Source organism: Heloderma suspectum, chromosome 3 (assembly GCF_057233095.1).
Source record: "Heloderma suspectum isolate Gila_16-S chromosome 3, 16-S_ref, whole genome shotgun sequence".
In the NCBI taxonomy this organism is placed as follows: Eukaryota; Metazoa; Chordata; class Lepidosauria; order Squamata; family Helodermatidae; genus Heloderma; species Heloderma suspectum.
The window spans coordinates 107,770,169-107,788,096 of record NC_139460.1 but is presented as its reverse complement, the minus strand read 5'-3'; the positions used below and the strand labels follow the sequence as shown (position 1 = coordinate 107,788,096).

General features: G+C 41.5%; 1 protein-coding gene across 2 annotated transcripts in view; it reads right to left on the bottom strand.

Moving 5' to 3' along the window:
* The window catches only part of MAP3K15 (mitogen-activated protein kinase kinase kinase 15), a 116,122-nt gene that overhangs the window by 31,979 nt on the left and 66,215 nt on the right, over positions 1–17,928 (bottom strand). For both annotated transcript variants that reach the window (XM_084844049.1, XM_084844050.1), the window contains 8 exons: positions 13,585–13,755; positions 10,918–11,030; positions 10,240–10,399; positions 8,994–9,144; positions 6,583–6,690; positions 4,943–4,992; positions 3,196–3,291; positions 1,569–1,656 (listed from right to left, as the gene is read on the bottom strand). In XM_084844049.1, the coding sequence (XP_084700175.1) occupies positions 1,569–1,656; positions 3,196–3,291; positions 4,943–4,992; positions 6,583–6,690; positions 8,994–9,144; positions 10,240–10,399; positions 10,918–11,030; positions 13,585–13,755 (937 nt within the window). The remainder of the gene's footprint in view (positions 1–1,568; positions 1,657–3,195; positions 3,292–4,942; positions 4,993–6,582; positions 6,691–8,993; positions 9,145–10,239; positions 10,400–10,917; positions 11,031–13,584; positions 13,756–17,928) is intronic.

Sequence of the window (17,928 nt, the reverse complement as noted above, 5' to 3'; positions counted from 1 at the left end):
CCAATCAGTCATTAAAACGGTGATTCAATCTCTTTGTAAGAAACCGCTGCATCCTCTAATGTACTGTAGAGATAGAATATTTCCATGGTATTAATCCAGTACACAATTATCTATTGTTATATCCATTTCTCCATGGAAACCATAGTTTAACAACCAAGCAAAAAACCAAAAACACCCTACATTCCTAACCCCGCTTTCTATAGAGCAAGCATGGAAACCACAGATGTGAGTTCTGAGTCAAATGGATTTCTATAATTTCCCCAATGTTAGGATGAAAATATTCTGGGTGTGTAACTCACAAATATGTTAAAAGCATGATATTCAATACATTTCAAGTACTGTTTTCCAACACACTACTGAGGGAGCTATACTATGGCCACTAGACATTGCCTAGAGGACCATAGGATTATTCGGCGTCTAGGAACCAAGGTCAGAGCCAGGGCTCCAACCTCGGTTCCCAGAAACCGTGCTCCCTGCCCCTTGTAGCTGGTGTGGTTGTCTTCATACCGGCTACATCTCTGCGCTCGGAAACTGAGAATGGAGCCAAGGAAAAGGGGGTATTCCTGGGGGTGGGGAAGGGAGGAGTCTGTGGAAGCCACTTTACGCAGCTTCCTATCAGGTCCCCAGGCCCCTTCCCTCCCCAAGACGGGCATGCAGGGCAGGTGGAGCATGGAGGGAGGGTCACCTCTGTGCTCCAGCCACCCTGCATAGGATAGTCGGAAGCCTCTGATTTTGGAGGCTTGCGACTATCCGGATAGGATTGTGCCCTAAGTATTTTATAAAATATTTTTACACTGTTCAGATTAACAAGATTTCTGAGTGGCAGTAATAAAAACATTATGAAGCCTGTAAAAGTAGCAAGTATCTCAAAAAGTTTTTGAGTGGTAGGAGCTTCCCTCCTGTATTTGATGCTTACGTCAAGGGAAAAAGTTTTATTATTCAGAATATGGGCTCAATCGCTCTGAGAAAAGACCCCACTGTGGAGGTGATTTTCTAGAACAGGTGGATGAGCAGGCTGGGCCAAAGTGAATAAAAGAACATATTTTGTTTAAAAAATACATTAAAATAGTTTAATTCTATATAAACTATAGGTTCACATATCCATAAATACGGATATCACCAGTTTTCAACTAAAGTGATCCATGTTGTCATAATATACATAACTCTGGAATGCATATTTCTGGGTCACACTGACATATTTTTAAAGACTTTTCCAGGGGCATGCTAAAACCCAATGGGACAGAATACTGCATGAACCATCACCCATTACACAACTACTTCAGGCTCTAAAGGGCTATGCAGAAAAGCTGACAAGAGGTGATTCTCAGATATCCACCACTTCCTTGATAGCTGACAAAGATTTTCAGAGGCAGAATATGGCACCTAGTAACTAGCTCTATAGGTTTTCAGTTGAGGTCACATGCAATATGTATGTATGTAAATATATGGCCAAAGGCTCATTTTTCTTTGTAAAAAACTATGTTCTTAGTTGCATAATTCCAGGAATACAGAAAGCAAGCCCTCCCCACCCCACCCAAAGTTTTTGTTTCCCAGTAAAAATTACTTACTTCCAACGTGTCACCATCAATCTCCCCTTCAAGTTCCAGAGTACTTCCTACAGCATCGGTTAAAATCTCTTTAACCATACCACAGAATCTGAAAGCCATATACATCCCAGAGTCAAAGATAATATCTCTGTTTCTGCTCAACTGGCCAATTTTATAACCCATATGAACAGCAGTACATTTGCTGACTTGCTTTCACTATTTCCTTTCCAAACCCACCGTTGTCCCAATGATATGTTATCCCTTTTGTAATAAAGATTAAAATGCTTATAAATATTAGTATTTCAAAGTATGCAGTAATCAACAGTAAGCTCTTGAAACACTCTTGACTGTTTTAATTACTTCAAGGGCACAATCCTATGGCCGCTAGACAGTGGCTAGAAAGCCATAGGATTTTTCGTTTTCTGGGAACCGAGCATGGAGCCAGTGCTCCACTGACTCCCTGCCTCTCCCCTGACTCCCTGCCCCTCCTCTGCCGCCTCACTGGCAGCACGATTCGCCCCAGGCTCCATCACATAAGAGCAGCATGGAGTGGCCAAAAAGGGGGTGATCCTGGGGGTGGGGAGGGGACGGCGGAAGTACCATTACAACGCTTCCTATGCATCGTCCGGCGTCCCCTCCACCCCACTCTGAAGCACCCTGGCTAGACAGCCGAAATCAGCTGTCTAGCCACAAATGCAGGGCAGCTGGAGCATGGAGAAGATCCCCTCTGCTTTCCGCCCACCCCGCATTCGATAGTCAGTCACCTCCTCCGAATGACACACACACACACCGTTAACACTAGGGCCAGCACTTAAAAAAAGGCCTAGCTAAAAACAAACAGAGAAATTAAACTGAGGATGATTGGAATAGGTTCCCTCAATAACAAACAAGATGTTCTTGTCTAGAATGGCATATACACCACTTCTGATGTAATTTTCATTAATAGGAAGGTGGGTGGTTTACCATATACCTTTTCAGCACTTGGGATACTGATTAAACTCACTGAAACTGAATGAATGTAAAAGAAGTATGAATGTAACATAGTTTTTGTGAACTGCCCAGAGAGCTTCGGCTATTGGGCGGTATAGAAATGAAATAAATAAATAAATAAATAAATAAATGTAAGAGGGTATGGCTCAGAGTCCCTTGTAAGCAACTTTTTAAAAATCACACCTGAGGTTGATGGTGTCCTATTTTTGTCAACCCCAACAATATTAGGGGACCAGTGAATAGTATGTGATACTCGGATGCTGTTATATATAAGGGCAGGATACAAGTAATGGGTTGGATCCCATAGTATTGCTCTGCTGACGGAATTGGTCAGCAGAACTGGTTCTGTCAGCTGAACTGGGAGGAAGTGATTCTCCTTCCCCCCTGGATCCCCCTCCCCATCCTCAAAATCTGCTTTGGAGACTGTATAAAAGTTCATGTTCATTCATTTCACTCCTTTGTTGCTTTGGGGCAAGATTCTGAAAACCTTAATGTCCTGAATATGATAAGGAAACATAAGGAATATAGAAAATAAATCCACAAATGAAATTTTGTTTCTTATGTGAGAATACAACACAGTTTAAGGCATATACTCAGTTTTTGTATGGATTATTTTGGTGCTTAGGAAAAACAAAGCAAAACAAAATAAACCTCTCACCTACTACACTGGCTCTCTGTAGAAAAGTAGATTTGAAAGTCATCAGAGTTGTCATGGACATACAGAAAACAACATCGTTCATCAAACTTAGATATGCTGCAAAAAGTCAAATGAAAATAAAGTTATGCTAGGCACAAATGATATAGATAGGGAAGGGTAGTACAAATGTGAGGAGACAAATGGAGGAAATCAATTAATCTAATTACACTGAGAGAGAGCATCTCAGAGGCAGACACTCAGACAGAGATAATAGTACTGCCATGATATTGAAAAGCCCGGCTCCAACTAGTTGTAACGAAATGTAAAAGAAATTGGGAAACAACGAAGATTGTACAATATTGGTGTTCTATGTTGAGAGACCCAGGCTCCTGTCAGCAGTTTATCTGCTGCATTTTCCACTAACTGAAATTCTAGATGCTTTAGTAAAGGCAGCTCCACAAGGGGTGCACAACCTTTTTGGTACTGAGGGCCGCATGTGATGCTGGCTCTGGGGTGGCACATGCATGCGCATGGACACACGCATACACATGCATACTGCCAGGCACACATATTTACACACACACCCCAGCAATCCTTATACAGATTGCTCTTTTCTGGCTCCTGGATCTGTATGAGGATCTCTGGGAAAGGGACTGGAGAGTACAGGCAGGCAGAAATTCTGCAGTGGTAGCAGAGTCAGGGGACCCATGGGGGCCACAGTAAAGGGCTTAGGTGGCCACATGAAGCCTCTGGGCAGCATGTTGTGCACCCCTGGCATAAAGCATGTTACAGTAATTTAATTTGGATGTAGCCATGACCTCTGTAACCTCTGTAATGAATCTTGTTTTTCACTGGGACTCTTAACCATAGTGTTGCAATGAAGGCTTTCAAGAATGGAAGGGAGCATTCAGGAAAGCTACAGGAAGTAAGATTAATTCACCAGTCAATATTGTAATAGAGATACCAAAAGAGATATTTGTAAGAATCCCCCAAGAACCAACCCTTTGGCTATCTATTTCAGAAAGTCTATTTTTAGAAAGGCATATATTCTTTTCTCATTCTGGGCATACCCAGAAGCATTTGACTTCACACCTATAGTGAATGAGTGAGGGAGAAAAAGCTTCTGAATTGTGTCAGGGAAAAGAGCCAATTATTTGAGCTGGTTAACTAGAACACATTTAGCCAGTACAGATGTAACACTAGATAATGTGGACAGGGCCACAATTGTTCCCATTTCTCTTCTTGGGAATAAATTCCCTCCCCTGCCAGCCTTAAATTTTGTTATTATGGGTTGGATCCAGACTAATTCTTGATACAAACCTATACTGCCATCCATACAAGTTAACTCTTTATCATTAACCAGAGATCCTCCTTAAACCAAGATAAACCAGCTCAAATCCCTCGTTCAGAGAGATTCATTAAACATCCTAGAGTGTATGATCGAGTAACACACCCATATCTATTAAGAGTGATGGCATTAAGAGAGCTATGGTATTATATCTGTGGCATCTCTTAATTATTTTTTTTAATTAATATACACACAGACACAAGCTAATTGCTAAACCTCAATGAAAGTGCTTTTTTGAGAATACTAAAGAAAGGGGAAAGTTTCTCCAGTGTGACTTATAGGTCATCACTAATATTTTCTTGTGAAAAATTTAAAACATTGAATCCAGAAACACAAAATTAAACAAGCTGAAGGTCTGTTTACACAATGAGTTTCCCTATTTTTGTGAAACAAAAATAAAACCATTTAAAGAACACCAACCTTATTCCTCTAACAGAAGATGCTGTAAAATTCCATTCATGAATCTGTTTCTGCAAATGCATAAGCAAAATATATTATTTCAAGCAACAAACCATGTCTCTTCACATATACGTCACAAAGTTTTTGCCAGAGCAAAGCCTCCTGCTTGGGGGCAACATGCAGCAATACTGGCTGCTCCAACTCATCTAAGGTAGCAAGATGGAAAGGGTAGGGAGCATGCAGTAGCAGATAATAAACAAGGGAAGATAATGACCTTGTTCGGAAGTAATGATAAACTGTGGTTATCATTGCGAGAATGAACCTATTGGTCTCATAGACTTCCCCTTCCCTTCCCTTGCGCTGGCACAGCTGGGAGGAGGAGGACTGAAGCCTTTGCTTCCATTTTAGATTAACCACGGTTTATGTCCCATGCCAGATAAACTGAGGTTAGTCTGAAGTTAGTCTTAACTATGGTTAGCTGAAACAAGCTAACTTCAAACCGTGGTTATGAAGCTAGCCTTTTCCCCAATAAATATAATTAAAATTAACCACAGTTTAGGGTTTGGACACAATGCTAAGCTATAGTTAACTGCAATCAGAATCAAAAGCTTCCAATCTCCTTCTCGCAGTCGTGCCAGACGAGAACATAAGAAGAGCCATGCTAGATCAGACCAAGGGTCCATCTAGTCCAGCATTTTGTTCACACAGTGGCCAACCAGCTGCTCATGGTTGGCCACAAGCAGAACTGAGTGCAAGAGCACCCTCCCACCCATGTTTCCCAGCAACTAGTGTACACAGACATACTGCCTCTGATACTGGAGGCAGCATATAGCTTTCAGGAACAGAAATCATCAGTAGCCTTGTCCTCCATCAATTTGTCCAATCCCCTTTTAAAGCCACCCATCACTATGTCTGGGTTCACACAAAATGCCAACAAACAATGGTTTGTTTTCTGGAACAACCAACAATTGGTTAGCGTGTCATCTGTACCTGGATTTCTTCCCCCATGGTTGGTTGCTTCTCCCAAACAACCCACCCTGCTAACCAAGGTCGGCAGTAAGAGTTGTTTTACCTACAGTGGGGTATCATGTCGTCTGGCATGCCAGTGTGGGTTAGGGCAATCCCCTACGGTGCCGCTTGGCAAGAACGGCAAAAAACACTGCTACTTTGGTCCTCTCAAGCAATCCCTGTTCATGAGATCTACCTAGCAACAGATTGTGCCTGCCATCGACGCTCCCCGTCCTTTGCTGCCCGACTCCTCCCTTCCTCACCCTTTGCTGACGCACTTGGCAAAGTTGCAAAGTTGCTTTTGCTCGCACATGTGTCTAATCATCGGAGCGACTTTGAGCATCCTTGTTTTCCTGCCATATTCAGCTGTGTCTACAACTCCAAAACAACTCCCTCCCCCCGCCCCACCAGACACAGTTCCTAAATGGCTTCACATGTGGATAAATCTTCACTTTTCATGACAAAGGGAAGCAGTGCTCCTTCAGCCATCCCACAAACCCCAAAGGATGACAAATAGTGCCTTGGTAGTTTCAAAGCAGTATTAAGCAAGTCAAGGCTGAAAGGTTCCCCACCCCTGCTCTAGACAGAGAAGTTGGTATGGAAGTGTGAAAATTATTTCTAGAGAAGTAAAGAAAAACTACTAGTAGTCTTACCATTTCTGTAGGAGACACATGCCAAAGGGAAACTGTTCTCTCCTCTGCTTCATTGTTGATTGAAACATATGCAGGCTGATACACCTTAGTTGGTTCTATCACTAACACCTAAACAAAGCACACATGGGTTCAGTGAATTATAACTGCAAGCTTTCAGAATGAGCAGCATAATGTTAATGCTAAGGCTGTAATCCTAAACCTACTTACTAGGGAACTAGCACATAGTACAGTTAGTGGGATTTACTTTTGAATAAACATGCATAGGATGTTTAGCCACACACACACACACACACACCCTTCATTAAGGAATTACAAAACCAGTTAACTGGTTGTAAGGTTTTATACACTTGTACTGATTCCTTCTTGGTGTTTCTTGTACAATATGTAATTCTATTAATTTATACCTTCATATACACTAATAATTAACCTAGTTCTCCAAGTACTAGTCCTTATGTAGACAAAATGGCACCATGCACACACATGAGAGAGGTATCAACAGGCCTGAGGGAATCTCAAGGTTTGCATATACATATAAAAAAAGTTTAGGGAAAAAATACCTAGGGAGGGGAACCCCCCAAAAACAGCCCAATGAGGACCAAGCATGCTCAGTGGGCATGGAATGCTAACTGTTTGTGGGGAGAAAGGAATGAATAATCAGGTGGGAGGGCACATAGAATGGCATACCCTGGGAGAGGGCGTGGCTGATGTAACAGTAGCACTCCATACTGAAAAATATTGTAGCAGGTGCCACTTGTGAAGTGCTAAGTACCAACTGAAGGTGTTTGAGGTTTATTCCTAATACTTCTTTAGATTACTGGGAGCAACCAGAATTGGATTGGTCACAAACTTTTAATTTACAGAATTATAAAACTATCATAATTAGTCTAGGTCAATTGTTAAATGGCTGTGACCTCTGCCAGGGTAGGGTTTGGGTCTCCATGACAGGATTTCATGGCGAAGTTGTCAAAACCATGTATAGCTAAGTCAATGTACTCTAAGTGTGTGTGTGTTTAATTTCACACATCATGCTATAAACAGGTCCTCTGTCCCTTCTTCCTTTTCTCTCTTTTGGTCAGGGGTCAGCAGCTTCTGGACGTTCAGACATTTCAGGCTTCAACTCCCATGATTCCTCATAATTGGTTATGGGGGCTACAGCTTATAGGAGCTGTAGGCCAAATCATCTGGAGGGCCACAAGTTGCTGACCCCTGCCCTAGGCATTCCCCTTCAATTCTTGCACCCCTGGGCATATGGAAGAGCAAAAAGGAAAGGATGGGGCTTGCCCATTCAGATTCCCTCACAGGAAGAAGTGCCTTCTTCCTTGAGCTTGGCCTAGCTCAGCTCAATCACCACCTGTCCTGAAAGCAGAGGAAAGCAGCCTTCCTGGAAAGCTCATCATTCCACTGCTCCCTATTTAGGTTCCCCTTTTAAGCACACCCTTGCTGTTGGTTTACCATTATAGCCCCACTCCCACCAAGGCTCATAGGCCTAATTTTCCAATTGAAGGCCAGCCTGTGACTTGACATTGCACAGGGACTGTCAGACTCAATGGAGCTAGGTAGGAGCCTAGCTTGCCTGGGGCCAGAAGAGCCCATTGCTAACAAAAATATAAATAAAAGCAACAATAATGGGCAATCCTGCTGATAGTTCTCCACTAACCAATATCCTCATTTTTATTTCTTTAAAGATCAGATCTACCCTCATAGTAAAATTTGCTCCAAAGTTTGTTTATTTATTATTAACATTTATATACCACTTAATATTTTAAAAAAATCTCCATAAATGCTATTTTCTTTTAGAGTCTAAAATTTAGACCTTTCAATTCTGTCTAACACTTTCTTGGCATGTATGAACAGCATTAGCTCCTCAGCTAGCTGAAATAATATCATTGCGTGGCTATTGTTACCATGTTGCAGAGTATATAGTACATGTTTCATTCTTGAGAGCTAAACCTTTATAAAATACAAAAAAGTGCCTATTGTCACACAGAAATATAATGTGACAGAACTAAGGGGACATTGCTACAAAGGCTATACTATTTTTTCCTACAAATCAACTTTGGAACCAAAGAGCAAGCCCTGCTCTTTCACCACTGCTGCTGAGGTCCAATCCCCATGCCTACCAAGAAGGAAGTGGCCAGACAGCTCTGCCCTACTTGGCAGGCAACACTACATTTGGCTAATACAGGTTTGCCTGTCACCTTATTCTATCATCTAGCTCACATGGTAGCTCCTAACATCAGACCACAATTTTCTGTTGCTTTCAATCCAATCCAAACTATGAAATTCTATGCATGTCTACTCAGATGTAAGCCCCACTGGGTTGAATGGGCTTTATTCCCAGGTAAGCGTGTATAGGACTACAGTCTAAATCAAACATATTCTACATCAGCTTATGCATTACAAAGTCTTACTGGGAATCTCAAGCCATTAGTTGTTTCTTTGGTTGCCTCAAAAATGATATCTAACCAGAAGTTCAATCTCTTTTGTCTAGGAGAGTGTTCTATGGTGAGTTTCTTGAAACGCTGAATTAACATCAGGTTCTGTACTAAGGACTTCAAATACCTGAAACACACACACATATATAATCAATAAATGGCCAAAATAACAAAACATTCTTCTACGTTAATGGTGAAGAAAGTCCTTTCACTAGAATATCAGAAATCTGTCACTGAAAATAGATGGATTAGAAAATCAAACTTGCAAAGGCTAGTTGTCTTTTTATACACCTTCCAATGTACTGTTACTTAATTCTCATGCCAGCTAATTCACTTATTTGAAGCACAGGTCCCCTTGTGATTTAAACTTACGGTTTAAAACCAGTGTTCAGCTTGGTTATCATGGGAACAATGTCTGCAAAGAGACAGAACAAGTACCTGGACTTGCACACTTTATGCTGTAAAAAAAAATCCTTGTGTATTATTGGAATTAATTCTCAGGAGCATTTTTGCAATATTAACCTATATTCCAGAAGCAATTTGCTATCTTATGGAATTTAAAACTTAAATTGTTGCTTTCTGCATAACTGTTACATAAATTGATAATTTGCCAAGGTGGTTAAAGAATGTCCTATTTTGGAAGAAATAATGCTACTGTAAGGCTGCCAGTACCAGGGCCTAACAGATTTCTGTACCTTTTAACAGCTGTATATAACTGAGCATTTCACCAAGGATGGCCATCCCCATCAGAGCTGAAATGATGGGAGAAGGCAGTCAGTGGTAGGAAGCATGAAGAGTTTCCCATTTATGCAGTGCTTAAAAGGTACAGGAAGTCTTTCAGGGTATATTGATCATATAAAAAAGGACAGGTAGGCTCTGGAAGATTTTCATGTACTTTAGACGTATCGCTCACTACCACCCATTTAATATTCCAGTATGTATGTTTTAAGAGATACAGGGCTGGATTAAAGTATACCAAAGTACCATTTTGAACTGCGTTCTGACACCCCATAAAGAAGCATTGGAAACTGCCCCCGCCCCTGTTGTGCAAAGGCCATAATTACTTCATTTTCATATTTCCAGAGAATGTTAATATCATCACTTTGTGACCATGTGATAAAGAATGGTTATCTCATGCTCTAAGCTTTGGAGAACTCAACAACGTCCAGTAAAAGAAACAATAGATGAAACTACACAGATTTATTTATGCAATGATACATACCAAATAGGTGGTTTCAGTTTAAACAGCCTCTCTGCTGCTTGCACTGCTTTACCTATGTCACTGGCCAACATGCTTACGCTGAAGAACTGCCCGACATCCCAGTAATTGTTCATTTTTTCCAAACTCCCTTTTCTTCCCAACAAACTGTTCAACCGCACACCTTGACAAATTCACATAAAACAATGGTGTTACAAGTGAACACAACAATCCTGATTAAGAGACTGAAAAGAGGGCAATATGCATTTCTAACTAAAGGGAATATAACCTCAAAGGGTATTGGGTAGAGGAAAACTCTAAATGCAGAGAGACATTAGCCTCTTATCGCTGGAGGGCAGGAAATAGTGCAGATGGTATTCTTTCTTCATGTATTCATTGAAGCAAAAATCAGTAGTAGCACTTACATGTGGTCAAAGGCACAACCTCTGTTGCAGAAATAAATACTAGAAATTACATAGTATTGGTGCTGTTCATTTACAACTGATGGTAGAGTGCTGATAAATAATGCATTTAGTACATGATCATTCAGATAAAGGGAACCAAAAATTCAGTTCCATGAGTGGAAGAGGTCTTTCCATAAATGAAAACTTCTTCCTGGAATGTAACCTTTGGATCCATCCCATAAAGTCCCTGACAGGTGTTAACAACCCCACTACTACAGCAACGTTTTCTTTTATTCACCTATTTTCCTTAGTTCCATGGAGGTTTCAAACTGCTGCCCTGCAACAATCAGCAAGACTGCAAGGTTAATGCCAGAATACAGAGTTGACTGGAGCTCAAACCCTTTACGATACCTGCAGAGACAAAATTTAACAAACTGGAGAACACACCTGCAAAGAAAAATATCTGATGTTCTCAACTCACTATGAAGAAACTATGCCCAATGATTGTAGGTTAGACAAATATTATTGTATTTCAAATTGTTTTATTGTGATAACAGGATTTTATTGTTATTTTACTGGTGGTTGTTTTATTATTATCGTAAGCTGCTCTGTGTTCCTTTGGAGAAAGAATGAGGTATAAGAATCCTAAATAAATAAATAATGCCAGTATTTTAATTTTAATTTTTGTTGTTGTTTTACTTATCCTGCAAAGCTAGAAGTGCAAGATTTAATTAGCATAAACAAGAGAAGAACAGCTCCCTGTTTGTATAATGTTGTTCGAAAACTTCTGTCCAAAGCTGGACCAATTAAGTTAAATTTAAAAATTTTACCTAATAAAATATCGTGTTGGAGCTCTAGGAACTCCCTCCATTATATATTTTAACCAATTTTTTATTCCAGTAGTGACAAGGGTATTTCAACAGAAACATAAAGAAATCTTCTTTAAAGACAATTCAACATGAAATGTTTCAATTATACACACGTATCTGGGAGTAAGTCCCATTAAACTCAATAGAACCAACTTCTGAGTAGACACACATATGCCGTTAAACTACTTTCTGTCTAAGAAAGCCACTCTGTTTCCATTTTGTCCAAAAACAAAAAATCATTCATCAAGTATAGGATACCTCTGTATTTTCCCAGCTTTTGAACTTTTAATTAAAAAATAAGTGGTGGAATTGTTTTAATTGCTGCTTTTAGTTTGCTGATTATTGCTTTGTTTATTATTTGTTTATTTTACTTTCATAAAGTACCATTTCCATAAGTAGCCCTCTAAATATTTTCTACACTGAAAAGGAGGATATATACACAATAAATTACTTATTAATTGTTGTGAACCACTCAGACACCTTTGGCTATTAGGAGGTATAGAAATGTAATAAATAAAATAAAATATAAATAAATGTGGCCCATAAGCCATTAGGGTTGCAATGTAATTCAGAGGATTCCAAAGTCTCTGGATCAAAATATAGCTAGTTTCAGCTTCTGAATTTTTTTAATTTCTGCAATGAAACACAATTGTCCTTTGATTTGTTGCAAATACAGAAGATAGTGTGCAAAACAGCTCTGAATAGGATGTGCGTTACAAGCTGCATTCCTAAACATAGGGTAGAATCCAACAGAAGTCCTACTTAGTAGGCCAACTGAAATGAATGAAACTTGATTCTACCCATATACTTACTAGGAAGTAAGACCCACTAAACACTCTTGAGACATATTTCCAAATAAGCATGTTTAGGATTGGACTGCCAGCAGATGCAGGTTCAAATGCACACTGCAGATGACTCAAAGCAGATATTAAATATGGTAACAAACAACCCACCAAGTAAAACTTGTCACCACATCTCAAAAAGGATACCACCTGCAGAAAAAGGCAACCAAAATGATCAAGATATTGGAGCACCTTGCCTACAAGGAAAGATTAAAGCATTGGGGTCTTTCTAGGTTACAGTAAGACAGCTAAGAGAGATGGGATAGGACAGAAATTGTTTAAATTATGGTATGGAGAAAGTGGACAGAGATAATTGTTTCTCCCTTTCCCATAACACTAGAACTTAGGGTTAGCCACTGAAATTGACTGGCAGCAGATTCAGAACAGACAAAAGGAAGGTTTTTTTTCCGATAATGGATTTATGTACACAATGGATAATTAATTTATGGAATTCACTGCCACAAGATGTTGTGACAGCCATAGGCTTAGATGGCTTTAACAGAGGATTAGATGAATTCATGGCCAAATAAGGCTATCAGTGGCTAATGGTCTAGTGACGGTATGTCACTGAAAACAAGTTGGTAGGGAGGGTGCAATCACTTTCATACCCTAGTCATGGTATGAAGGTGATACCATTAGTAGGGTGTGAAGCAACTGGGTGCCCCTTGTGGAAAACAGAAGATATTATGAAGGTTATAACACAGATCATAGGAAGCTGCCCTATGCCATTGGTCTAACTCACTATCGTCTACAATGACTGACAGCAGCTCTACAGGGTTTCGGGCAGGGGTCTTTCCCAGCCCTACCTGCAGATGTCAGCAATTGAACCTAGGACTTTCTGCATGCAAAAGGCTAGTTCTATCAAGAGTTTCAACCAGAATAACTAAATGGAATCTCCACACTTAGAAGCAGTATGCCACTGAGCGTCAATTGCTGGGGAGTGGGAGTGACTGGGGGGAGGAGAAATAACCAGAAAAGGATGTTGCTTTCATGTCATGCTTGTAGGTTTCCTTGAAGCATTTGGCCAGCCACTGTAAGAAATAGGATGCTAGACTTTCACTGAATCCAGAGGGATCTTCTTATGTTCTAATAAAGATATGTTCCTTTATTTTATTCTGTCTTCTCTTGTGACAAGGTGAACTCCTATTCAACAGGAGCTTGGTTGCTAAGGAATCTAGTACTCAGTACTGGAGTACTTTGCTTTGCCTTTTCATAGTTACATGGAAACATTTAACACACCATCACTTATCTTACCACTCAATGGCTCTATCTCGGCTACTAGTGTCTTTACAGTCTGAATCAAGGAAGATGTCTTTGTAGATTCTTCCACAAAGGCAGAACATGTCCGGTGCTGGATGATCACATGTCTGCAGAACCTGCAGCAACACTTGCAGTGCCTTCCCCCGATCACCTGTATTGTTCCTTCTGAAATTCAGGCAGAAAATGATGTGAATAACCTTGGATAATCAGCTTATTTAATTCTGTCACTATTCAAGAAACATACATAAGAATTAGGTTTAATTAGGGTGATCCTCTATATAAATCAATGGATACATTTTTTTCCTAGTGGAGTTGCTGCACCTAGGTATAACACTGCACATAGATTTTATGCAAACATAAGCAACTAAAATGTAGATTTTCACAGCTCTTTAAAGTATATGTGATATCCACTATCCTGGATTCCCAGTGATTAAATGGGTAGCAGCTATATCCAGCTTGTGATTAGATAAGCTTGAAGTAGTACCTTAAGGAACAGTGTTGCTCAACAGCAGATACTCAACTCTAGAAAAATTTCTACAAAGAAGTTTGTATAAAATGTGGAACTAACCTTGAGAGGAGCTGTCTCTAATAACTGGAAATCCAGATGGCATCAAATGAATTTTACTATCTTGTTTAAAGAAACAGAGTGACATTGGGAAATGCAGATTGCTAACCTGTAACTGTTAATGGCACAAAGTGAAGAGGATCTAAAGAGCCTCCTGGTGAGGGTGAAAGTGGAGAGTGCAAAAGATGGTTTGAAACTCAACATTAAAAAAACAAAGATCATGACATCTGGCCCCATCACTTCCTGGCATATAGAAGGGGAAGAAATGGAAGCAGTGACAGATTCTATTTTCTTGGACTCCAAGATCACCGCAGACGGTGACTGTAGCCATGCAATTAAAAGATGCTTGTTCCTTGGGAGGAAAGCTATGGCAAACCTAGACAGCAGAGTAAGAAGCAGAGACATCACCTTGCTGACAAAGATTCGTATAAACAGAGCTATGGTTTTCCCAGTAGCAACGTATGGCTGTGAGAGCTGGACTATAAGGAAGGCTGAGCGTCGAAGAATTGATGCCTTCGAACTGTGGTGCTGGAGAAGACTCTTACGAGTGCCCTGGACTGCAAGGAGGTCAAATCAGTCAATCCTAAGGAAATCAACCCTGAATGCTCATTGGAAGGGCAGATACTGAAGCTGAAGCTCAATTTTTTTGGCCACCTAATGTGAAGAGAAAACTCCCTGGAAAAGACCCTGATGCTGGGAAAGATTGAAGGCAAAAGGAGAAGGGGATGGCAGAGGATGAGATGGCTAGATAGCATCACCAATGCAATGACTATGAAACTGAGCACACTACAGGAGACAGCGCAGGACAGGAAGACCTGGCGTGCCATGGTCCATGGGGTCACAAAGAGTCGGACACGACTTAACGACTGAACAACAACAACAGCAACAACCACCTGTAACTAGTTCTTTGAGTGGTCATCTGTGCATTCACACATATGGGCTCTGCACCTGCACTAAGCCTCATTCGGGAAACTTCTAAAGCTGAGGAACGTTTTGGCGGGAACCCTCCCCCACCGTCCACTGCGCATGTCCCAGTGGGTTCCTGCCCATTCCCTCAGTTCCTTGAGACTGCCTAGTCTGGCCTCAAATCCAAGGGAAAAATCACACCTCGGTACCAACATTGAATTCGACATTGACACCGAAGTGGGGACAGTGGGTGGGTTGTTTGAATGCACAGATGACTCGAAGAACTACAGTTACAGGTAAGCAACCTGCATTTCTTCTTTGTGGTCTCTGTGTATCGCACATATGGGCGATTAACAAGCTCACTTACTGGTGGTGGGTATTTGACAACATGGCTCATCCAAAAGCTCAGTCGGAATGTGCCTTGACATCCAGTTTATAATGCTTTACAAATGTCAAGGGTTTCTTCCACATCACTGCTTTACCTAAGTCCGAAAATGACACACCTGTGTCGAAAGCTGTAGAAGTGGTGACCCCACATGTGGAATGTGCATGAACATGAGATGGACGCTCCAAGCCTGACAAGTCATAGGCCAAACCAATAGTTTGCACAATCCATGAAGCTAGCCTTTGAGATGAAACAGGGAGACCTTTCCTGAGACCACCGTAACAAACAAAAAGTCATTGCGTCTTACAGAAGGATTCTGTCCTTGACTTATAAAAGGCCAATGCCCTTTTTACATCCAGAGCACGCAACTGCCTTTCCAGATCCGAAGATGGGTCCAGGAAAAAGGTTGGCAGTGAGATGGATTGGTTAACATGGAAATCAGAGACCACCACTGGCAAAAAGTCAATGTCCGGTCCGAGGTCCACTTTGTCCTTATGAAAAATCAGGTAGGGTTACTCAACCTGCAAAGCTCAGACCTCACTAGTATGTCTGGAGGACGTGTTGGCAACCAAAAAAGCCACTTTCCATGAAAGCAATCCAAGGTCCGTCGTGGCCAGGGGCTCAAAGGGTTTTGAGAGGAGGGTCTGTAAAACAATAGAGTGACTCCACTGAGGTATCAGAGTTCTCACAGGAGGTGCTAAATTCTTTAGGGCCCGCAGGAACTGATGAGTAGTAGGGTGAGTGAAAGGAGAAAAACCTTGAACTTGCCCTTTATAAAAAGAAAGAACTTCCAAATAAACCTTTATGGATTAAAATTTTTAATCTTTCTGGAACAAGTGATGCAAAAACAAAAGAACATTTTAAATCGATCCCCTAAGGGAATTGAAACCATGGAGAGTTGCAAACTTCAAAAACGACAACCACTTAGCCGCATAGGATTGATGCGTACCTGGCTTCTGAGCTGCATCCATAACTGCCTGGACTTCCAATGGGAGCCGAGTACCAGTACTCACTGCCAAATCCTCCAGGCCATGAGTTTCAGGATGCTGAGATCGGGGTTTCAAATTCTGTCTCGGTCCCAAGAAATCAGATCTGAGGAGTGCGGAAGGTGGAGGAACTGCTGATTTGACAGATGCAGCAGAGCTGCAAACCACAGCTGCCTTGGCCACCACAGGATGATCAAACTGCAGTCTGTCCTGTCATCTGTTAGCTTCTTCAGCACCCGTGAGAGAAGAGGAAATGGAGGGAATAGGTAAAACAGTTCCCTGGGCCATCGAAGCTGAAAGTCATCGCCCAACGATGACCGACCGATTCCTGCTCTCGTGCAGATCTTGCATATCTCATTCACTGGGGTTACAATTAAGTCCGCTGTTGGCCAACCCCATGTCAGGAAGAGACGATGCAGGATGGAGGGGGAAATCTGCCATTCATGGGACGATTTGTACGACTGGCTTAGAGTGTTTGCCAAAACACTGTCTTCTCCAGCAATGTGAACAGCGCTCAAGAGAATGTCCCATTGAATTGCCCACTGGAATACATCCATTGAGAGACTGACAAGTTCAGACGAATGCATGTCCCCTTGCTTCCTGATATGCCACAACACAGCAGTATTGTCAGTCAGGATTTGCACATGCCCTCCTCCAAGGTAAAACTCAAATGCCCACATCACTTTCCAAACAGGGAGAAATTCTAAGTAATTCATATGATGTTTTTTCTGCACTGCAGACCATATGCCCTGAATCCAAAGTGGACCACAATGGGCTCCCCATCCTGAAAGAGAAGCGTCTGTTGTCAATATCTGCGTAGGGGATGTTTGGATGAAGGGAACGCCCCAACTTAGGTTGCATGGCTGCATCCACCACAGGAGGGAATTTGCTATCTCATCTGGAACCTTCAGGTGACAATGCCGGGTGTTGGAGATGGAATCGGATTTTGGAGCAACCAGCTCTGTAGTGGTCGCATCCAAAGCCTTGCCCAATGAACAACTGTGACCATTGCCACCATATGCCACAGTAGTATTTGAATTGTGTGAGCAGTGACCTGTCAACGAAAGTAAATGGTCTCCAGAAGAGCCATCAGCTGATCCTGCCGTTTTCAAGGAAGATAAGCACGTGCAACTGTCGAATCCAGTAACACCCCTATGAATTGTAGCCATTGTATAGGCTTCAGAGTTTACTTTCCCCTGTTTACGTACAGGCCCAACGCTCTCAGAAGGTTCAGAACAATCTCAATGGCATGACAAAAGGAATGTGCAGAGTCTGAGATGAGGAGCCAATTGTCCAGGTAACAGTAGACTTCGATGTCCTGAAATCGAAGATACACACACACAACTGCCATGCATTTTGGAAAAACTATCGGGGCGCTTGCTAGACCGAAGGGCAGGACCTGAAACTGGAATCTATCAGTACCGATGTTAAATACAAGTACCGCTGGTGAGCCTCTGTGATTGCTATATGGAATATGTGTCCTTCAGGTCTATGGC